At 49.9% G+C, this 22746-nt stretch overlaps 8 protein-coding genes across 8 annotated transcripts; 4 read left to right on the top strand and 4 right to left on the bottom strand.

Annotated features, from left to right (window-relative positions):
* Window positions 1-908: 908 nt before the first annotated feature.
* On the bottom strand, window positions 909-5152 carry M436DRAFT_85409 (TPR-like protein; the record flags this gene model as incomplete). Its single annotated transcript, XM_013568326.1, has 2 exons — window positions 909-4983; window positions 5034-5152. 2 exons carry the CDS (start codon window positions 5150-5152, stop codon window positions 909-911), a joined length of 4194 nt encoding a protein of 1397 aa, XP_013423780.1.
* Window positions 5153-5649: 497 nt separating this feature from the next.
* On the bottom strand, window positions 5650-6673 carry M436DRAFT_55618 (uncharacterized protein; the record flags this gene model as incomplete). Its single annotated transcript, XM_013568171.1, has 2 exons — window positions 5650-6279; window positions 6380-6673. The coding sequence occupies 2 exons, from the start codon at window positions 6671-6673 to the stop codon at window positions 5650-5652; spliced, it is 924 nt and encodes a 307-aa protein (XP_013423625.1).
* Window positions 6674-7471: 798 nt separating this feature from the next.
* On the bottom strand, window positions 7472-8797 carry M436DRAFT_76064 (uncharacterized protein; the record flags this gene model as incomplete). The annotated part of the gene is made up of 1 exon (XM_013568325.1): window positions 7472-8797. One exon carries the CDS (start codon window positions 8795-8797, stop codon window positions 7472-7474), a length of 1326 nt encoding a protein of 441 aa, XP_013423779.1.
* A 446-nt stretch (window positions 8798-9243) lies between these two features.
* Window positions 9244-9597, bottom strand: M436DRAFT_55700 (uncharacterized protein; the record flags this gene model as incomplete). Its single annotated transcript, XM_013568186.1, has 1 exon — window positions 9244-9597. A coding segment is annotated over one exon (354 nt), but the record flags the coding sequence as incomplete, so codon positions are not given.
* A 375-nt stretch (window positions 9598-9972) lies between these two features.
* On the top strand, window positions 9973-11791 carry M436DRAFT_76063 (YccV-like-domain-containing protein; the record flags this gene model as incomplete). Its single annotated transcript, XM_013568324.1, has 2 exons — window positions 9973-11576; window positions 11626-11791. The coding sequence occupies 2 exons, from the start codon at window positions 9973-9975 to the stop codon at window positions 11789-11791; spliced, it is 1770 nt and encodes a 589-aa protein (XP_013423778.1).
* Window positions 11792-12527: 736 nt separating this feature from the next.
* Window positions 12528-14006, top strand: M436DRAFT_85406 (uncharacterized protein; the record flags this gene model as incomplete). Its single annotated transcript, XM_013568323.1, has 1 exon — window positions 12528-14006. The coding sequence occupies one exon, from the start codon at window positions 12528-12530 to the stop codon at window positions 14004-14006; it is 1479 nt and encodes a 492-aa protein (XP_013423777.1).
* Window positions 14007-14658: 652 nt separating this feature from the next.
* M436DRAFT_67189 (uncharacterized protein) lies at window positions 14659-15507 on the top strand (the record flags this gene model as incomplete). The annotated part of the gene is made up of 2 exons (XM_013568273.1): window positions 14659-14697; window positions 14746-15507. The coding sequence occupies 2 exons, from the start codon at window positions 14659-14661 to the stop codon at window positions 15505-15507; spliced, it is 801 nt and encodes a 266-aa protein (XP_013423727.1).
* Window positions 15508-15937: 430 nt separating this feature from the next.
* On the top strand, window positions 15938-17662 carry M436DRAFT_67188 (uncharacterized protein; the record flags this gene model as incomplete). The annotated part of the gene is made up of 1 exon (XM_013568272.1): window positions 15938-17662. One exon carries the CDS (start codon window positions 15938-15940, stop codon window positions 17660-17662), a length of 1725 nt encoding a protein of 574 aa, XP_013423726.1.
* Window positions 17663-22746: the final 5084 nt, after the last annotated feature.

Below are 22746 nucleotides of genomic sequence, written 5' to 3'. Positions count from 1 at the left end.
AAGCAATCGGCGCCTCAATTCCAAAGATAGAACAAACTCGCCGTTGCCGTTGTTCGTCCAGAGAGAGCCTCGGAAAGATGATTCAACACCATCAGCTAACGTTGCCCTTCGATCATGCTGTCGTATCGATACCGGTTTCAGCAGAGTTCGCTTCGGTACGATGTAAAATTGGTTTCTTGCAAGTTCGAACCTGCGCAAAGTATAGAAGCGTTTACACCTCTTGACGTCAAATACCACCAGGAGAAAAACGAGTGGAGCCGAGGTTCGCAAGGCCGAGGAACAGTTGATCGAAACGTCTCGTTCCTGGCCCCTCGACGGATGCAATAGAGATGAGGACCTCGCATTTGGTGGATTAGTGCATGAGTGTTTATGATGTTTGTTGTTGCTACACGAGGAAGTAAGGAGATAGGAGAACTGAGAGAGTCCGAAGCCTTCTTGGCAGCTGCGGGTCAAACCACGTGGGGTGGTCGTATCGATGCTTCTTTCCTCGCACAACGCCTCTCACCACCTTAGCTGACGACTACACCACAGCTTCAGAAAAATCGGGCATTTGGCTGGTTTGAAGGCAAGCGTAACCCAAGCCTCCTACGTACGAACAGTGTAAAATGTAACCCAATTCTCCAGCCAAAGCCTCGAAATAGCAAACTACTATCAACGTTGTTGAAACAGTCGCGAACTATCAGATTGGCAAGCTGGGGAGAGAACAGGCTGGGGAAAGCAGATCACGAGGATGGTTCGATCTACACAGAGGCAAATCAGATGATCAACACCTCTGTCGATGGAAATTTTCGCAAAGGTGGTTTGACAGAGTTGTTTGGGCTTCTGCTTGTTTCTGTTTGTACGCGCAAACAACTAGATAACTCCCTCCCTCAACCATTACTTATTTTTCGTCACTTTGAGGTTTAATATCAAGCGGACCTCACCGCGTCTGCGAAAGTCTCCCAACCGCTTTTCTCCCATGGTGCCAGTACAATGGCTCGCTGTGCGTCTCTGACTACACCCGTACCTGCAAACGCCTTTGCCAACTCCTGCGCTCCAAGATCACCGTACGGTGGCACGGCTCTCTGCGATGTCAATAGAGCCATTTGTGCCGGATATGCCTCCTCGGTCAAGTCTGTCAGTTGCGCCCATCCATGGCTTTGGTGTGGTGCAAGCATGATGGCTCTCTGCGTCTCAATCAGTGCATCCAACTCTGATGCATCAGAAGAAAGACCGGCAATGGCGCCAAACACTTGTTCAACATGCTCGCGGTCGTAGATGGAGATGCTATCGTTGGTACGCAGAGAGGCGAGGTCATCGCGTACAGCATCAATGGTATCGGTATCGTTGTCCAGGGCAGCGATAGCACCAAGGAGTACAATAGAAGGAACATGAGAGTCGTGCTTCTCGATGCAGTCGAACAACTGATCGCGAGCGACAGACTTCTCTTCGTCGCCGCCCTTAGCCCACAAGACTTGCACGAGCAGGCATACAACATCGGGGTCAGAGTTGCTCTCCTCGAGTGCAGATCTGAACGCTGCAATGGCATCGTCCATGTTTTGTAGGTAGAATGCGGCAAGACCTGCAGTCAGATGAGCCGACAAGCGAACCTTACGTCTGCTGTCTGGCTCCAAACCACTTGCATCAGCTTCGGCAGAGAGATCAAGGGCCGTCCCTGCGTTCTCTGCTGCTGACTCAAAGTCTTTCGAGGCAAGCTGGTTTCTGGCAAGATCGGCCTTGGCGAGAGCGAATCGGCCGAGAGAGGTAAGCGATTCTGTGGCTTCGTAGTCAGCCTCAGCTGATGTGCAAAGACTTGTAAGCATCTCAATAGCAGGTCCATGGTCGCCCACGCGTTCAGAGAACAAGGACGCAAGGTGGTTGAACGCCTGATCCGAGGGTACCTGGCGATGCAGCTGCTCCAAGGCAAACAATGGTTGAATTAGTGCAGTAATCTCATTTGAAGCCGACGGAGTAGTGAGTAGGTTGTCGAAGACCGAAACAGCATACTGACGCTTCGAGATCAAAGAAGCAGAATCTGAAATCTCAAAAGCATGAGTGAAATGTGACAAGGCCTCTTTCTTATCGCCCATCATCAGCGCAATCAGACCTTCACCAAGCCATGCATGAGCATAGTCAGGGTCCGTTGATTGAGCACGACCGAACGCCTGGTGAGCAAGCTCGTAGTCATTGTTGATGAGATAAAGAACACCGAGATTGCACCATGTCTTTGCACTGCGCTCGTTCAGATGCAACGATCTGACAAAGGCATGCTGTGAAACCTTGGGGTTCAATCTGGTCGTGATGACACCCAACGAATTCCAGAACTCCGAGTTTCCTGCCTCGAGCTCGATGGCACGCTTGAAGCATCTGACAGCTGCACGAAGGAATTTTTTGCCAGCCTTTGCATCGCTGCAGCTGAATGCCTTGTGCTCCGCCCAACCAAGATTATACCAAGCTACAGCCTGAGCATGTACGTCGTTTGCACAGCTGAAGATGGCGCGCTTGTATGCGAGTAGCGAAAGAGCCAGATACTCGGGACATGCAACAGCATTGTCGCCCTCTGTTGAGCTCTCGAGGACCTTCGAGTCAACTCCATCGATTTCTGACAAGACGCCAAACTCTTTGACATCCACATCCTTTGTCAGCATCTGCTTAGTCACATCGCTATGGAATATGTCGAGTCTATCTTGGATCCAGTAGAAGATTGAACAAGCATCACCGACTGCCTTCCAGAGATTGAAGGCTTGAGGTCTCAATTCGGCGATCTTCTGAGCAAGCTCGATCGCCTGCACTGCGCTGTGAGCAGCTTGGCCAAAGAAGCCGGTCTCTACACACCTCCAAGCCTTCTCGATGTAGGTTTGAAGAAGTGCAATGAGAACACCAAACTCCTCAGCTCTACCAGTGAGGACTTCTTGAAGACCAGCAATAGCTTCATCATGCTCACCAAGCTCTCTGTTGACATTGGCAAGCATGTATCGTGTAAACCAGTTCTGGCCAGTAACGTTCATAGAAATGCCATCGTGAGGTTCTTCAGCGTAAATGAATGTTCGGCTTGCAGAGTTGTAACGTCCAGAGTTGTGGTAACTCTCTCCCAGACCAACGTAGGAGTGGTAGTCGTTGGGACTGATTCTGAGTGCTGACAAGAACGAAACTATCGCTTTGGAGTACTCTTGCTTAGTCATCTGAACCACACCCAGGGCTGAGAAAGGCCAACTGATACCCTTCTTCTTCGAGCCTGGCGGAGGTCTGACTTTGCCTGAGTCGACGACTCTTTGTGCAACAATCTCGACAATGTCCCATTCACCCTGGTCAGCGAAGAATCTTGCTAGTCTCTCAGCAGCCTCGATCTCAGATCCTGACAGCTCAAATGCCTTCTGGAAACATTGACGTGCTCTCTTCTTGTCCTTGGCATAATCGGCATAGTAGTAACCGAGAGAAGTGTATGCGGGTGCAAGATTGACGTTAGTCTTGATTGCGGATAGGAACCTGGCGTAAGCTCCATTGCGGTCTCTTCTGGCAGTCTTTGAAGTGTCGAGGTTCCAAAGGCAAATACCAGTGCGGTATAGTGTCTGTGCTCTGAGCTCTCGTGCTTTGGGGTCGTCCAGCTTCAGCTCGGGCAAACACTTCTCCATGGTCTCCAGAGCAGGGCCGTAGTTTCCGCGCAGAGCATCGCACCATGCCGACTCAATCTCGATTCGGACGTTAGAAGGGTCCTGCTCCAGTGCTTGCGACAAGAATTTGACTGCCTCATCGAACTCCTCTTGCTCTTCCAGTATCAAACCCAATCCAATGAGAGTCGCAGTATGCTTGGACTTTCTTGCCAGAATGTCATTGAAGAGATCTCTAGCTTCCGGGTGGTTCTTTGGTGACTGATGGTATACCAGTGCAGTAGCGAGTGTGCTGTTAAAGGCATCCTTGTTGTCCTGCAAATCAAGACCAGACTTTCTGATCTCTGATTCGAGCATCTTGAGACCGGTTCTGGCGACATCTACTGCGCTCTCGTATTCTTCCAAGTGTAGGTAGTACTCTGCAACAAGACGATGTGCCAGAACAGACTTGCTGCCATCCTCGAGGCCTTCGCTCATCAAGAGAATTCTATCCTCTTGGTTGAGTGGGGGCTCAACGACTTCCTCTTTCTGTTCCGGATCCTTGGGAGGTGCAGGGAACGGTGAGATCTCGCAGTCGAGGTATGCCTTGAGCACCTTGCCCAAACTTGTCTCGGGGAAGAACTCCAGGTACTCTCTGAGGACGCCAACATCTAGATCAGAAACGCTTGCAACATCCTTCCAGTCCAGTTCGGTAATCCAAGCAAGAAGGAAGGGATGCTTGATGATGACCATGCCATGCACGATACCCATGACTTGCTCGCGCTTTGCGGCCTTTGCATCACCAGTAAGAACAACTAACGTGTCATAAGCTCTTTGCAGAAGCTTCTGCTCGTACTCGCGGCGGACTTCATCGTCGTTGGTCCAGTCAATCAGCTTCTGATATAGCTCCTCAACGTTGCTCTTTGTAAAGACTTCTCGGCGGACATCGGTGGTGACTTGGTTGAGCCTGGCTCCTAGTCTTGTTCTTCGCTCACCAATTTCCTTGTTGATGCGTTGCTTCTCCTCTTCTTCGGTGATTTCGATGAGGCGAGTGTAGGTATGTGAAGGGCTTGGTAGACGACCTTCCAAGAAATCATAGATTGGGCTTCCAGGTAATTGAGCTTCCAGGGCGCGTTTGTACTGAGCAGTCGTCCCGTGTTCCTTGGTGAATTCTACCAGTTTGTTGATAGTAGTTTGACATTTGTGGGCGTCTTCGGCAGCGGCCTGGATCTCGGCAACCTTGAGAGCAGCTTCGCGATATTGGTCAAGTTTGACACCACCTTGACTTTCGTACAAATTGCAAAGACCTAGCCATGCTTGTGCATCATCAGGCTTGATTTCTGCAGCTGAATTGTATGTCTTTGCCGCATCGTCTAGTTTGTTCTGTTTTTGGTATGCGCGTCCCAAGAAAAGCTTGCTATAGTTGCTGTCAGTCACAGTGTTTCGTCTCAGCGAGATGCCACCTACGCAAAGTAATTTCGAGAATCTGATGCTAGGACAATCTGGCATTGAGTGACAGCATCATCATAATTCTCAGCATCCAAGGCGACTTTGGCAGCCTTCAGCGCGGCCTTGTTTCCAGACATTGTCGGTTGTGACGACTATGGAACGAGCTGGCAGGCGCGCAATATGAAATCTGGAACCGATTAATTGTAGAGACAAACGAATGAGAGAGAATTGGCATGTGACAGGGACAAATTGTTGTCTTTGATGATTTCTAGAGACGCAGCGCGCATCAATGACGTTTTGAGAGTCAAAGCTCGGGCCTCGATCGTGGATCCACCTCGATGAGATCTCCCAACTCTTCCTTTGCGACACCACGCGACCAGTCTGAACAAATGTCGATACCGAGAAAGCTGGTCCTGGAGTGATATATGAGGTTGACTAGTACTCGAGCAGTGATGCCGCTTAAATTCACCGCTTAGGCACAACACGAACCTCGTTTGCAGCGAACCCAGCTTCCCGAGCTATGAACGAGAATGACTCGATCAAAAGAGGAGGACACACCCTGTATACATGGCACAGGGCACACAAGACGCTACACATGGGGTCCTTGATGTTCAGATAGACACTCCTAATACAACTACTTCCGTCCACCAACCATCCTCTCAAACATCTCGTCTCTTCTCCTGATCCAGCTCTCCAACTCCGCCCTCAGCTCCTGCATCACCCTCCTAGCCTCCCTAGCTTCCGGCGGTACCCCCTCATAGGCCTCTATCCTCTGCTCTACATCTCTCAACCTCTGCATCAACACTTCTGCATTTGCGTTCGCAGCCTCGACATCCGTAAGCAGCCTTTCTGGAATTTCTGATCCAGACGCAGATGCATTTCGCAATCTTTCGTCATATTCGCCAACTTTGGCTTTGAGAAGTTTGGTTTGTCGAATGATCTCTGCTGTCCTTTGAGGGAGATTCTTTTCGCTTTGAAAGTCTGAAGACTGTAAGTCTTGCAACTCGTTACGGAGCGTGGTTTGATGGGCAAGTAGAGAGGTTTGAAGAGTCTGAGTTGCAGCGATCTGATTGTGGAGGGCGAAAAGAGAGGTTGAGAGGGAGATAAGCGCAGTCGCTAGCGTTGTTGCTGCCGTCGTCATGAAGTTCAAGGTGACTGCTGTTGTGGCCTGGGCTGTAAGATCTGCGGTCCCATGGCTGGAAAGACTGGTGATGAGGGAGCTGGTGAGGGAGTTGTTCAGTGTGGCTGTCGTTTCTTGTGTCTTCTAGATTCGTAGTCGTTAGTCCAATCCGCAATCTTACCATCTTCGGTCACAAGAGAACAGCCATCCGGATTCTGTGAAATAAAAGACAAGGATAAGACACAAAACTCACCTCCCTCTCTTCCAATTCTCTCACACAACTCCTCTCGACACCACACAAACCTCCCCATCCCTCATCGCCTTTTTCATTAAACGCCGCCAATGCCAAAAGCGCCTTTAACGTCTCTTCATTTTCTTCAAATCTGGGTACTTTTTGCGGAAATGGATATTTCTGGCTTAGGAACTGGTGAACATACGTCCAGTCTTTTGCTAATCGTTGTTGCTCAGCGGCTTTGGAGGGCGAGAAGAGTGAGTACTCCAAAGGCGTTGAGGGGGAGAAATTGGGGGCTTGATTCATCGTTTTGACGGTCTCGATCAAAGTACCCTAGAGCTTGAAAAGTTGTCGCAGTGGACTTGTATTGTTCTGCATGCTGATCGGTATGAGGATGTTGTAAATGGTTGTTTTGGAGGTCCGATTAATTACGGCTTCGAGAGGTCTTGGCGTTTACACTGATGGATGTGATGGATAACATTACCCTCCTGAGCTATCTCTCGAATAGATGATTAAGATGGTACAAGATGGTATGCGACAAGAATCCACGAGAGGAGATGATTTGTGGTCTGGAAAATATGGTCTATTCTTGCTCTAATGTATATAGTTGAGCTTCCTTCTTTCATTCCCTTCTGTGATCCGTCTACCGATTGTATCGTGGTGTGTTTGTATGACACATAAACCGACCTCTAGGATCTCATTATCAACCCTGAATGTGTCTGTGTTTGCGATCTATGCCTTTGGATGGCCACACGTGGGTCGCTGGCCATCCTGCATGGGTCTGTACGCGGAGCCCATCACTCAGCTGGCTGCTGCTGTTGAGTGATGGGCTCCAAAACATGATGTCTGCAGCGGAGACCAGTCAAACTTGTGACAGTATCGGGTAGTTATTGAGCGGCTCAGGCGAGTCACGCTCCATGCTTGGGATGTTTCAGACCCCATCGCGAGCATGCCATTGACCGGCGCGGCGATCTGTATCACCTTCGTACGCGTAGATAGCTCCGCTGTGATGAACATACATGTTCTTGGAGGAGCCTGCGATAGGCAGTTACTTCTCATAAATTCTGGCAGTCGTGTTCTCCGTGCCAAACATTAGGCAATCTCTCAGCCAAGGAGCACATTGTGCTTGAGTTCAGTCCAGTCCCTGTTGGTATCCCAGCATTCTTGTAGCAAAGCCTTGACACGAACAACCTGTCCCATGCCAGCATTCTCGATACTCTGCAGACGTTGTAACACATCAACAGCTTTCCCAGGATCCCTTGCCTCGCAGCCAGCAAGGAAAAGAGGTAGAATGATATCCGGAGTGTCGAATGCGTTATATCCTTTCAGCTCGTTGAAGGCGTCCAAAATAGCGTTGACCGAGAACTGAACTAGTCGCGATTCAGATGGAAGCATGTAGACACGGCGGTGCAGGTAGATCAGCGAAGCGTGAGTTATTGCGGCATTGACCGCGCGGTAGACCTCCGTAGAGGATGTAGAAGATTCCGAGCATGCGCAGTCATAGCGCGTATGGTTGACTTCCAACGTAAAGAGTTCGAGATTCATCCTCAACTGCTGAGACACGGTTATCGTGTGTACTGAGGGCTCTCCATGCAAGCGACGCTCGTAGTCACAGCGTTTTGCGAGTTCTGCAGTCCTCGAAAGCAGAACCAATGATTTGGTGGTGAAGCCGGCCAGACATTGCAGTTCAGGGGTGTCTTCTGCCAGTTTGAGCTCGCGTGACCACTCGTACCAGGCACCTTGGTAGGTGTCGCTGCTCGCACTTCCGAAGGTATCCAGATATGCAAACCACCTGCCAAAGAAGAATGTTGCACTGGTTCGTTGAATGTTGTCTTGACTGAGTCGAAGACCGTACAAGCGTCGTGCCAAGCTGAGATGCTCCTGCCAGGAAATGGGCAAGTCGAAGGCCAGAGGATATGATTGAGTGAGAGATGCCAGCATGACGCAGGACCCGAAAGCCGAGTCTGAGATCTGTTCATTCCCTGACAGCGCTCCACGCAAGGACGGGAAGACGGGCGTGACCCATGTTGCGATGCGATTCTTGGGTTCAGCATGTCGCAAAAGTCGAGCTCTGTGGCAAGCTGCATATGCCAACAGAAGCCGCAACAAATTGTCGTCCTTGAGGGCGAGCTGTGGCAGAATTGTCGAGAAAGGATTGGAAGGACACTGGTGAGTTACCAGAACGTTGGCTGTGTAGTTGATGAAATAATGGTAATAAAGCAAGTTCATTGGGTTCTCCAGCAGAACACTAGGGACAGGCCTCAGGAATGTTGGTATCGTGACCGGCACAGGCGCCGAGTAGTAAAAGTCGGACGAGCATTGTTGCGGCGAGTCGATTTGGACATTGTTATTCTGTCCAAGCGCATCACAGTCGTTGTTCTTTGGAAGATCAAGATCAGGAAGACCGTGATCGTAGCCAAAGACGTCCATCGGGGGCGGGCGTGTTGGGGAAACAGGACGGTAGGACTGTGATGCGGGAAGCCGTCTTCTTCATGTGTTTCCGACGGCTCGCATGTATGTACTAATAGGGAGAAAGATAGGTTCGTTGGGCCTAGAATTTGTTGATCCAGACGCGGCGCTAGACACGCTGACAGTTTCCTCTCCAACCAAAAGTCCAAGACCTATCAGAGAACATGTTCATACACTCCTGTCTAGCTTAGAGGCACAGGCGCAGGTTGGCGAACCGTCACAAGCGCAGAGTGCAAGATGAGGAGTTTCTCCACAGCATTCCTAAGAACTGCTTTCTATGCTCACCAGGAAGAGATGAAGGAGACGGGCATGTGGCAATAATAGACTTTGAACGAATGTATCCCCCTGGCCTATCAAGTTCTCTGAACTGCGATGGACCCCCAATTTGTGTTCAAGCGGCTCTTACCTTACACGAATCCTACGAGCCAAGACTTGACTGAGACAACCTTATTAATCCATTTCTGGCGAGCCGAGCAGCCGGATACGTCAAGCCCACGGTTTTGGCGAACTCTTGCAGTGGAGGAGAGCGGAGTATGTTTATGCCGATACCTGACACCAAGAGACTTGCAAACCACGAAGAGATACAAAAACATAACCACGATGACGAGGAGCAAAACGTACAGCAGCAGGGATTCCCACGTGGTCACCCACCGTAGTACTAATCTGCCGTTCAACTGCTTATGTATGGCAGAGCGGACGGGATGCCCAGTTTTCAGCTGACTGTGGCCGTACGTGCTTGTGTGCCCGTCGTAAGGGGTTATATACTAACTATTGTGTAATCGAACTGTGGCGTGCCCAGGGAGCTCTGGGACTCACTCTTGTGCAGTTGCGAGTCTCAGATACAGGCTACCCGAGGACCATGCAGACCGCTGCTTGTAGAGAAGTGATGGTGATGGCCTTACGAGTTAAAGATGAAGAAGCGTTTTGGAAATACTGTAGACTCGTGAATAGCCCGGGAGACCGGTGATAAGCCGCTCCGCAGTTTTGGTCGTCATCGGTCTTGCTTCTGCGAAAGGCTAATAAGTTTATCGCGTCACGATTAAGGCGAGACGCCGCTGTATCATCAAGGCCTCCCTCTGTTCTCTCAATGTTATTGCTGTCTAACTTCACCGAGTTACCACATACGGCTCGTCAACATGGCCACCACATCGTTACTTGATCTGCCCGACGAACTGATTCACAACATCTTTCTCCACCTGAACGCATCATCGGCCACCAGCTTCGGACAAAGCTCGAAACGACTATACAAGATCTCGAACACCGCTTCGCTATGGCGTCGCTGGTGCCGCGAGGGCTGGAACTACTGGGAAGAGCAACAAGGTAGACCCCTGCCGGATTACAATGTCCATTCGCAAACAGAGTGGAAGCGCGCATACGCCGACAAGGTCACGCAAGATAAAGAGGTCCTGGCTATCTTCAACAACCTTCTGAGCGGCCAGCAAAACCGAATGGCGCGCATGCACGAGATTGTCGAGCACTACTCATACGATGCTAAAGATGTGCTGCTGGCTCAACTACAAACGCCGGACGACGCTGAGGATGTTCTTGCCCGCCGCTACTGGAGTGGCGTTGTTCTCGAGCTACTACATCGCTTCAAGGCTGTAAAGATCTGGGATTATATGCAGTGGCAGGACTATCCGCCGCTTGAAGAAGCTCTGGGCGCTTTCGATCTGTTCATCCAAGGCAGCAGTAGCGACTTTGAGCTGTCTATTTTGAAGCAAGAGTTGGACGACATTGCACATGCCATCGAGTCCTCGGACCCGGACTGGCGCGACAAGATCCACACAGAGAAAGCAGTCGCTATCTCAAAGTATCTGAGAGAGCACCAGCTTGTGGGCTGCTCACCAGAAGCATTCAGTCTCATGCGATACCGTTTCATCACACACGTCCTGACACATCCTACCGACAAATCTTCTATACCCATGCAGTCGGTAGTCATCTTCTGCTGCGTAGCAACACGGCTTGGTCTCAAAGCCTGGCCCTGCAACTTCCCGGGCAAGATTCACGCTGTACTCGAACCGCCGTACGGACCCTCGATCAAGAACACTCGCGCCACTCACAAAATTCCCGATGGTGTCGTATGGATGAACCCTTCTGATAATGACGAGATTATAACCGAACAAGCCATGCGAGACATGCTCAATCAGATGCCACACTACAACACTCCAGAGAGTCAATATTCATGCTTGACGCGAGCCCATACTCGAGCTTTGGTACTGAGAACCGGTGTTAACATTATCGGCTCCATGCAATTCCACAGGCCATCGCCGGGCTGGGAAACTCCTAATATCGCTTTCTGTGCTCTATGGAGTCTGATTTCCATGAGTCAGGTCGACGCCCGAAAGAATCGTGAGCTTTTCGACCGTCATCAACATTGGCTTAGCCAGATCGTGAACTGGTTCGAAGGCTATGTTCAGGATGGACTTTGGCTTGACGATGCTGTGCTCTTCGAGCGTTATGTTTTGCCTATGATAGAAGGAGTGGAAGCAAAAGCTCGACTAGCGCAGATTCTGGAACAGATCCATGTCGCAGACTCCAACGCGAATCCAATCACTCCGCGTGACGGACGCACACAACTAGTCAAGTACAAGGTAGGACAAATATTCAGGCATGTCCGCTACGGCTATGTGGGGGCAATCATTGGATGGGACCCTAGCTGCCAGGCTGGCGAGTTCTGGATTCAAAGCATGCGAGTAGAAGACCTTCCGCGCGGCCGCGAACAGAGCTTCTACCACATAATGTAAGTTCACGTGGTGAGATATGTAAGACCAACACTAACACAATCACAGATGCGAAGATGAGTCCCTTCGCTACGTAGCAGAGGAGAACATTATGGTACTTGAGGAAGAACCGTCCGCACAACTACTAAAACTCGCTGGTCGCTACTTCAAACGTTGGGATCAAGAGAACAAAGTTTTCGTCAGCAACATCAAGGACGAGTATCCTGACGATTGAGCCAGTCAGATTCACAGAAGACAAACAAAGGCCAATGACATTTACGGACCACGAAGTAATGATAATAATAATCCGAGATTCCGTTGACAGCGGCTCACATAATCGCTCAACACGTAGTGCAAAATTGTTGGAAAGCAGATTCACTCAACCCCCCTCCTCCTGAAAGGAGTTCTCCCGAGTGTGCAACACGATATTTTCCACAGCTTCTGGATCCAACACGTTCCATTCATCTCTTACCTCCATCACAGACGGTGCCTTGATTGTCGTGTTTCGGTGTCGGCTTAGCCTTTGTAATCAGCAAACCCACAGAGATACTTCCAGCATCTCCTGGACATTGCGTCGAGATACACTCGAAATGCCATTTGAGCACATACTTGATTCCGCTGACAGCGATCTCATTCACCTTTCCAGGGATATACTGTCCTGATATCACGTGGATCAGGTTGGAAGCTTCGACGTCTCGCATAGAGTCTGCTTTTGGAGTTCGATGACAATGCTGTTTGCTTAATTGCTGACCAGATAGCTTCCAATGGAACTGGTGATAATCACGAAGAGTTGGCTGAGAACGGCAAAGCTATAATAGTCTCATGTAAGCCCACCTGCCGAATGGTAGACTATCATTCTCGCCTCCAAGATCTTCGTTTGATTGAAGATCCTGTCCTGCGTTCACAGAAGTATGATCAGCTGCGCAACGACTACTGAATCAAGCAATGATACTGACTATTTGCTGAGTAGCATGGCCAAACGAGAGCTGACGTCTGCCTCCCAACCAACATCGTCAGGCTCTGGCAAGCGTTCATGTATGGACGGATCTGAGAAACAAGCTTCGCACTTAACGAGCCCAGCACCCGCTGAAGACTTCGAGGGTCTCCATGATATGTGGGATGAGCCTCTTGCGGTCTCGAAGGACACCTGGGCCGTGACGAGATGCGTCAGTGATCACGGCAACACAATAACCAAGTGGACGGCTGGTCACTTTGTAGCAGTCGCAATGTGGTCAGGTGGTCTTGAGGCAGGCATCCAGGCCGCTAAAGCAATTCGCATATTTGGGATCTGGAGTCCTCATGCTGACTACAGGCTTGGCGAGCCACCACCACTTAGCCGTGTCGCAGCCAGAAGCGACATATTAGGCAGGCTGTGGCCCACAGTCGAGTCCACGGAGGACCACCGGCTTCTGGAGTGGGCAAACCAACGTTATCCTGGAAACTCATTCACCGACTTCGCGACAGCTCACCGTCATCTCTTGCGTGAATGTATTGGACCAGATCTCACAAAATTCCCAACAGTGGTCCGGCCAAATTTGGACTATCACAATGGTGCTCCTCTCGTTTGGAAACGCCTGGTCACCATCGAACAATTTTGGGACACCTTGGCGCCTGTTCTGCGCAAGCACTTCGACGCCGAGGTAGACCTTGATACGATTGCTCTGAAGATTCAACCTGCTGCTATGAGTCGCTCCACGAAAGACGCATATGGAGGGAGCCGTGGCTTCGAAACGCACATGAAAGCCAAATCAGGTGGCCACTATTGGTCTTCTCGTGGAAACCACAGGGAAAGCAACATGATAATGACCGACGATCACCAAGACGATGATGAAGAATTTGACGAGAAGCCCAAGCTTAAGATAGAAGTAGAACCTACTCTATTGAAGGATAACATTGGACGCAGTCGTGAGCGGCTTAATAGCACGCGTCAAGGAGGCTCTGGTACGAAGAATCTCTTCGCAAAAACAACTCACGCTCGCCGCTACCGACCGATCCTTCCGAGATCCTCGTCTGGGACCTACAAATATTCGTCATCATATGGACCTGCCAACAGTGGAGCAGTGCAGCCAGTCACTCCAAGCTTTCTCGTCATCGAGGAGCCTCAACCTGTGTACTACCAAGTTGTAAACCAGCTGTACGAGCAGTCGTGTGGCGTGTCCGTGGACCAAATTACATACTTCCGTGATCGCCACAATGCCCAACTGGATTTGCCCCAAGCTTGGAAGAAGATTTGTGATTACAGGAAATCAAACAACATGCGGACTCTGGGTGTCAGGGACCGATTGCCACATCCTCGTGTATTTTCCTGTGCGACCTCGAGATCCAACGCTGTATCGAAACCGGGCGTGGAGATCTTAAAAGGCGACCTAGATGAAGTACTACGCCAGAACGCTAAGAACGACTTGTCGAAGTTCGAGAAGTTCTGCCAACCAGTCATTCTGCTTGATTGAATGTTTTCCACGAGAGACCGCTTTGAAAGAGCAGAGTTCAAACGTCAACCTCTCACTCCAGAATTCCGTCACCATACTTGAATTGGTACTGGGCCTTGAAGCGCGCCTTAGCTCTGAAGACCCTCGTAACAGCAATCCGCACAGGATATCATTGTCTTTTCCTGTTTTTCTCACAGCTCTGAGGCTATCTTCGCTTGTCAACACAGGCTTTCCGTGGAGTACACGATCGCACGAACACTTTTGATTACATTCTTTGTCTCCTGTAAAGGTCTTTGTTTCCCTGCATTCTCTGGACCATACTCGCTAGTAGCCATAAGCCCAATGAAAATGAAGTCCCCCCTCGTATGCTTTCTCATGAGAAATAGTGACGCCAATAATCACCCTTTGTGCTTCAAGACAAATGTCTTTGAGATGCTGTAGAAATCCTGTTATTTCGATAATTATTCATTGACACCTGCAACCAACAACGCTTGCCTAAGTTCTCTCTGGAATCTCCAACACTGCTTTCGAACTGTGCAACATGTTTAACGATTTAGTTTTCATCATGATTGAGGAGCCGGTCAAGTTCGCTCCAGAACATCCTTGGCGCGCGAGCTCTCCCTGAGATTTGAAACGATCGCACTATCCAACCTGGCCTCCTGCGCCGCTTTCAATGATTCCCGTCATATGCACCACTAATATTGAGCCAGATGTAGGTGGCGCGAAAACTTTGTCTGATCGTAGTCTAATAACACTACAGCTCATCAACGAGTTTCTGGTCAAAACATACGCAGGCGAACCCGATGCTCCAGAAGACCTATGTGTGATAACCACACAAGACTGGTCGCAATATCGCGATGAAGCTCGACTCAGTCCCAAAGAAGCACGAAAGCAAGGACAAGTCGCCATCCCTCGAGGTGGAGGTCCCATGAAGTCACCATCCCGCCCACCTTGGACAACTCGGTTTGAGACACCGTTCAAAAATCTGCAACCAGAGGATATCGCCCAGTTCTTGCAGAATGCAAAGGACATCCCTTCGAGTATGGATAGGAGGTATTGTGTCATTCTGGATGAGCGAACCTTGGAAGATAAAAGTGTAATATTGGTAAAGACATCAAGGGGCCCTGAAAGCAATTTACCAAAAGACAATCAGAGTCCGATTTTTCAATACAGATCTTCGCTCGAAGATACCGACGCCATCTTGCAAACTGTGTGTGTTGGACAGGGCTCTCTAGAAGCGGTCCTATGGGACAATTCGAGCAATCGATATCGTCTCTCCACTGGGTTGGATTCTTTTCGCAAGGACATACGCGGAATGTGCGAACAATGTGGCTTCGCTTTGCGACTTCTGACCATCGCGCCTTCCTTTGTTTTCTTTGTTCCCATTTATCAATTCGCCCCGACAAAAAACCAGGACCTGCTCCGAACGTCCCCTCTTATGTCGTGGACATCCCACATTTCCTCTCTACCTCGCTCCATCAGTGTCGGTATACAGAAACAAAGACGTCATCGAGACAATTAGTATCAATTGCTTCGAGGATGAAGCGGTACCTCGTTGATAATGACCTCCCTTGCGTACGACACTTCACGAGTCGGCATCAGGTCGATTGTCCAACATACAACATGCATTCTTCAGCATCACAAACTCACAAACCACGTATGGAAGCACCGCCGACTTGGTATATCGGGACACCTTCTCAAGCAACAATCATGGCTTGAGTTTCTAGCGAGAATACATTGTTCTCGACAAAGCGGAAGGTACTTATAAATCATCTCCAATTGTTCCCTTGACTTTTTCGGGTTGTTCTTCTTTCATATTTCCTTTGATCTTCCAACTTCATTCATGTTCTTTGTCACCAATCTGATAATCTTGATTTATGACTTGGAATTGACCCATCTCGGCTCTCAGGTGGCAGTTCCCGATTTCATTACTTTTCCCGAACTCGTCACAAATGTCTCACCCTACTCATCTCGATGGCGCTGCTGGTCAGCCCTCGGTCGAACAACCTTCAATTCTGACGAACATGACAACCGGTATCGAGCTAGAAGCTTTGATATACGCCACTCGTGGTATCGACCCTGTAAGACACCTTTCGAACGCTTTGTGTAAACCAGTCCTCTCAGACTGCTCAAAGTGTAACAAAGCCCACCCTTGGAGACTGCCTATCAACAATCTTCGGGATCACCGCCGCTACTCTGAGGAGAAAACCTGGTACGCAGGGTGGCAGATCACCGAAGATATGAGCGCTCAGCCCGACAAAGATGAGCGTATCCACGTCCCAAAAGGCTCGGAATTCTTTCACTTGGAGGTTGTGTCCAGGATTATTAATTTCACCAAGCCAACACCTTGTATACTCGGCCAGAAATATCCATGCACCGGGGAGCCCTTCGAGTGGGATGCTCAAACCGAAATATTCTCGTTCATGCAGAGGATGCAGGAGGCATTCTCGGGTCCTGGGTTTTGTATTGCCAACAACAAAAATACCGGTCTTCACATTCACTTTGGAAATGGCGAGGGAAAGCCCGCTGTCCATACTTCTCTTGGGATGTTTGGTGCTTTTGCCGCTCTGGAACGTCTCTTTGATTCGATACTGACCTGCTCCAGAATCCCAATCTTACCGTTCAATGGCCATCCTGATTGTGGTCTCCAAAGACGCTCCGCTGTATACAAGTACGACCAAAGTATGAGGGAGAATCAATGGATCGGCTCCCTATCATATGTGTTTCTCCAGAATCTGCGTACGTATGTCAATCGAATGACTTCGGGTACGACGGACGATTCCCAAGACAAACGCCTGGAGATAACCGACCAATTGAAGCAAGCAAATGTTCCCGGCATGCTTCGTGTACTCTCGAGGTACAACGACATCAAAACCTTCGTGCGCCACTATCCCAACCTCAGAGGTGACAGATGCCGGGATGCTCGTTATCTGGCCGTCAATCTGACGAATTTGTACAAACCAGACAGAGACACAATCGATGACGTGGACCACGAGGACGACGAAGACGACGAGGCCGACAAGGAAGAGAAAAACGAAGTCGATCTGAGTCAGACGACGGACTATTGCGATGAGTGTGACGGCGGAGATGACGAGGACGACAAGGACGATAAGAACGACGATTATACCGACCCTGAAACAGGTACAGTAGAAGTCAGACTCAACTCTGGTACCAGAGACCCCACGGAAGTCTGGGCAGCATATGACTTTATGGGTAAGCTCATGCTATGGCTCTCTGACTACAGATACCATCACATAAACACCATTCTCAACCTATGGGAAAATCCTGACAGCACCCTCCTCGATCTTGTCAAGTTGGTTGGCGCCTCTCAGACAACCATCGACTACTACACTGACCGTCTTAGTGCCGATTGGGCCGACCGCCGCCACTCACGCCTCACTTCCGCTGTTGACGCCAACGACAACTTCAAAGCATTCAAGTTCGCTGTCGAAAACAATCGCCTCAAGGATTCTCGCCGCAAGGCCGTCGATGCCAAAATCCAGCAAAAGCTCGACAGTGGATATTACGGTCAAGTCTCGGCAGAGGTGTTCGATACCCTTGCCCCTGAGATTCAAAACCACCCGAACAGCCATGTCTTGAATGTAGATACTTGCGATTACGAGCGATGGGCTGACAAGGCTATAGCTGACCACAAGGCTTCGACCGCTGAGTGTTGACTCGCGCAGCGAAAATTCTGTCAGAACTCGTTGCAACTGGTGTTTGCAATGCACTATGTCGCGGTCCTGGTGACCGGGCAGACGGAACTTTCGCTGACCACTGTTCTGCTGAGATTTTTCTTGTCTCAGATCTTGATTCGGCTGATGATGCTGATATGGACTTATCTTTCGCCGGTTTGAGGTGCTTGTATGGTAGGTTTCTGATAGTATAGGTGAGTTTGATATTCTCTACACCTCCTGTTTTGTCATTTCCCAAGAACAAAAGAATAAATACATCCTTTCTTCTCTCTTTGCTTATACTTGATTGTCCGTTTTTATATAAGTTCGTCAGTTCGCTGTTGCTGGGATGTGAGAATTGCTCATAGAACTCAAGACAATTTATTACCTTTGGTATCTGTGTCCTAAGGATCCGGACCTTGAGATTCGTATATTTAACCTTTTCTCGGTGCACTTTATCAAGTCTGTTTGTTGCTCCCACCCTCACCTCTTTACGACGTTTCTATCCAAAGCCTCATCTATTTCAACGTTCTGAATGGGAAACAAGATTTCATTGATGCAATGATCATTGAAAACAGGTTGCAGCACCAGCGCTGAAGTTCCCTTCCTTGAACTCGCCAAAAGTCTCGATCAAAAACTCGCTATCCGATGTCCTTGAGGAGAACTCCCCTGCACCTTCCTTTGGGTTTACACTATCACCCATCACTATCGTGAACCCGAGTCTTCGCTTTGCTCATCTACTGTTACACTCTAGTGACCGCATAGTAATTATCATACAATAAATGGACTGCACATGTTAGATCGACGACATCAGATATGTTCCGAAAAGCATTATATCAGCCATATGAAGGCTTCAGTATAGAATTGATGAAGATGTATAAACCACACTTTACAGGATCGCGAGAGAAAGAAGGAAAAAAGGCGCCCAAACCCAAGAACATCTAATATTACACCCTCTCCTCTGCTTGCCACTCCTCTCTTCGCATTTCTATCGTGACTCACAGAAAGGCCATTCAATCAACACTACCCTCCCTCGTCTTCCCCGACACCCTACTCATCCTCGACGCTCTCCCCTCCTCTTGTCCTTCATCCCAACTTTCGGCCCCAAAACTACCCCTCCTATCCTTTTCCCTCTCAAGCATCCCTCTTAGATCCTCGAGTTGGGAGTCCCTCTCCTCGAGTCTTTGTCTCGCTCCCTTGCGATCGAGCAATCTGCCTTCTCGCTCGGCTTTGAGCCTCCTCTCCAGCTCTTTGAGACGGTGAATCCATCGCTGCTCTGAGGGCTGCAAGGGCGGAGTAGCGAGAACAATACTCGGGTTCTTTGCATTCGCTGCCACCGGAGCTTGCTGTAGCGTTTCAATAGCAGAGCTAGAATGGTGTCTGAGCAAGGAATTTGCCATGCTGGCTCTCGGCGTCAATTGATTACTCGTATCCTTCTTCTCGGCTTCTTTGCCTTTGTTATCTCCACCAGCACTGGTTTTGTGGAAGCGGATTTCAGCTCGGAGGATCTTAACCTCTTGCTTTAGTTTCGTGACTTCTTCAATGCTGGTTTTGGAGGATCGATTCATGTTTTGCTGGGAGCGTAAAGTGGCGGATTCTTGTGCTTGGGTTTCGATGGTCAATTGGGCTTCCTTGACTGCGCGCTCTAGCAAGTCTATCCTTTTGATGCGGACCTCGAGGTTTTGCTCCAGGACTTGATAGTCTTTGTAGAGGTTCTTTTCGATACTGCGGATTTGGGATTTGCAGGATGACATGAGGGCTTCAAGAGCCTTGATTGCGGAGAGAATGTTGCGCGTGAAGGGTTGGAGGTTGCGAGATATGGCATCGGCAGATGCGGGTTCGCCATTGAGGCTGCTGTGATGAGAGGACCACTCGTTACCGCAGAGGGCTGAGAGCTTCGTCCAGAGGGTGTAGAGCAGTTGATTACGATCTACAAGTTGGTCACGGTATTGTTGTTCAAGCTGCATCATCTTGCGACGATCTTGACTACGAGCCGTTTCCAGATCCAGAGCACGGGATTCGTGTTGAGCCATCATACGTGCGTTGGTGGAGCTTCCGCGTTGAGATTGCTCGAACTGATGAAGATCTTTACGGCGTTGAGATCGCTCTTTCTCCAGCATCTCGGACAGTCGTTTGCTTTCTAAACCACTGCTCTCGAGGAGTTGGTCCTTGTTGCGCAGCAGGTGGTTCTTTTCGGCCAGATGTGACCTAACTTCCTTGAGGTCGTGCATAGTGTTTTCCAGCTCGTCCTGCATTCTCTGGATCTCCTGAAGCCAACTAGAGCGCCTGTCCCCAAGCACTCGTCTAAGACTAGTCTCGAGTTCTTCCAGTCTGGTTTTGTACTTTGTGGTCTCGGTTTCAGCTTGGCGAAGAGTTTGCTTGACGCTTCTGACTTCGTCTCTCGACTTCGCGCTTTCGTCGTTGAGATCATCAATCATCTTTTGCACATCCTGTTTAGACTGGTTGTCAACAATCTCACGCTGACGACGCTCCTCCACAAGACTGTCCTCGAGCTCCTGCATCTTCTCCTTCTCATCTTGGATCATTTGCTGGGCAGCGTTGAGGTTGTTCTCCAGATCGCCAATCTTGATCTTGTCTGCTTCTTGCTCTTCACGCAGGAAGGAGATTTCATTATGCAGAGATTCTGCCTGAACATCAAGCCGGCTGTTCTTCAGTGCAGTCTCCCGCAAGTTCTTCTCCATCTCGTCCAGGTCGGTGTTTGCATCCTCGAGCTCCTGCTCGAGCATCTCTATACGCTTCATAGCTGCCGTTCTATCATCTTCCAGTTGAACAAGACTGTCATTGAGACTGTGCAATTCACGCTGCAGAGCCTTGAAATCGTCCTCGCGATCCTTGAGATCAGAAGCGATGCGCTCACGTCCTTGTTCTGTCTTGTCGAGGCTATCCTCTAAGTCTTCGATGGCACTAACAGCTTCCATCCTGAGTTTCTCGTGTTCAGCCTTGATGTGCTCCAGTTCCAGTTCGGCAGCCTCCAACTGTTGAATTGCGTCGTTGCGCTGGTTTTGTACTGTTCTCAGATCTTCGACAGCCGCGTCCAGCTCATTCTCGGATATTTGTACAGCTTCTTCAAGCTCGGCGATAAGCTCAGTCTGCTCGTTGAATTGTCTTTGCATGTCTTGTATATCCAGTCTGAGTGCAGCGTTCTGATCGCGAAGGATGCCTTCTCGCTGTTCATAACCGTCTCTTTCGGCATCACTCATCGTAGCTTGTGTCTGACCGCTGGTCCGGGATGTAGATCGCTGATATTGGTTCTGTCGAGATACGGAACGATCAAAGATGCTGTCGCCTGTCATCGAACGACTACCGTCCACTCTGCGATGAAGCAACTTCAAGTCCTCGATCTCTTGCTGTAGACGTTCTCTCTCGCGGTTGCGTGATGTGAGCATGGATGTTTGGGCACCGAGGTCGCGGCGCAACTCTGCGTTTTCGTGTTGAAGTTGGTCGACCAGGGTGGAGCTCGAAGCTGAGATGGCACCGCTGCGACTGTCGAGGTATTCTGATTCTGTAGATTGCGATCGGAATTTGCTCATTCTGTTGGTGTTGAGTCCTCTACTTGCTTCCGAAGCCTTCTCACTTCTCAACATGATTACTTCTTCGCGAAGTTTGCGGATGTCTTCTTCAGCCTGTTCTCTACGAGCAGTTTCTGTTGTAAGCAGGTCTTTCCACATCTCCTAGACACATGTATCAGTGCTGTGGTCTCACTCGAACGTCTGAGACAGTACTCACGGATTCTTCTTCGACGTAATCGTGCTCGGAGCTCCGTCTCTCGTTCATTGCAGTCATGTATTCTTTCATCTTACGCTTCTCAACCTCCTTGGCCATGTTCTCAGCAGACAGGTGGGCAATCTGTACCGTCTTTCTATCGAGTTCTTCGCTGAGTTGAAGAATCTCATACTCGAGCTCTTCGTGACCATTGCCCGCGGCTTCTTGTGCAAGTTTCTGGGCTTCTGCCAAATCCAGCTCTGACTGCTTGAGCCTTTTCTCGAGATCACGTATTTTGCGGCGCAGGGATTGGCTTTCTTTTCGCTCGTTTGCAAGATCGGTCTGGAATTGGACATTCTTGTTGATCATGTCCTTGACGCCTTCTTCGGAACGATTTTGCAAGGCTTGGTCGAGGAAGTGAATCTTGAGTTTGAGGTCGAAATTCTCCTTGGTGAGCTTGTCTATCTTGCTGTTCTGCTCTTTCAAAGTCAAGTTACTGCCCGGACGGTTGCTGAAGTTCAAAATATTGCCAGAAGACGCTGGACGCTTGTCAGGGGAGATAGGGCGGTTTTGCTGTCGGTATTCCTTTGCGATGGTGTCAGGAACCTGAATGTTCTGCACATGTCTGGTAATGATGGTGTCTGTGGGAGCTTGGAATTGGAACCCGTCTGGCGGACGGGGAGTGATGGGGTCCGAAGCGATCGATATCTTATCCTCCTCTTCCAAGCTACCCAGAGCGCGCTCTGCGCGAATGCTTGCCAGGACCGAGTTGCCACGATTCAGTGGAGGAGGATTAGATTCGCTGTCTCTGGACATTGCTGATACGACGCTACCAAGACTGGGTAGGCGCGAGAGCGGACGGCCGTGGCTGAATGACTGGTCTTCCGGAATGGCACCACCTGTCTGGAGAGCGTAGTCACCAGCTGAGTATTCAGTGTCGACGTTTGAGATGGCCGACAGGTGGCTGGGGTTCCGTTGAGAGGCGTAGCTCGGTCTCTTTTGTAGACGCGACGAGGCAGAGTGCAGGCTTCCCAAGTCGAGCAAGCTTCTATCTGAGATCGGCAAGGGGACATCTTCTGGCTTGGTCGAGGCTGAAGTGATGGACAGGAAGGAATGCTCGACTTCTTGCGATGGACCCGCCTGCGGGGAATCTTTAGACGATTGTGCGGTTTCTCTGGAGGAGAAAGAGAGGATGCGGTGTTCGGACGAAGAGGGGTGTACCACGCTCCATGGAGAGGCTCGCTGGTCAGCGTCTTTGGAGGCGTTGGATCGCAAGGTGAGTCTGGTAAAAGCAGTCGATAAGTCGTGGTCATTCTCGGAGGAGCGTCGCACGGGTTCGGCGCGCATTGACGAGCGTTCGGCGG

Source organism: Aureobasidium namibiae (assembly GCF_000721765.1).
Source record: "Aureobasidium namibiae CBS 147.97 unplaced genomic scaffold scaffold_20, whole genome shotgun sequence".
In the NCBI taxonomy this organism is placed as follows: Eukaryota; Fungi; Ascomycota; class Dothideomycetes; order Dothideales; family Saccotheciaceae; genus Aureobasidium; species Aureobasidium namibiae.
The sequence above is the reverse complement of the archived record's forward strand: the minus strand, read 5'-3'. Positions and strand labels throughout refer to the sequence as shown.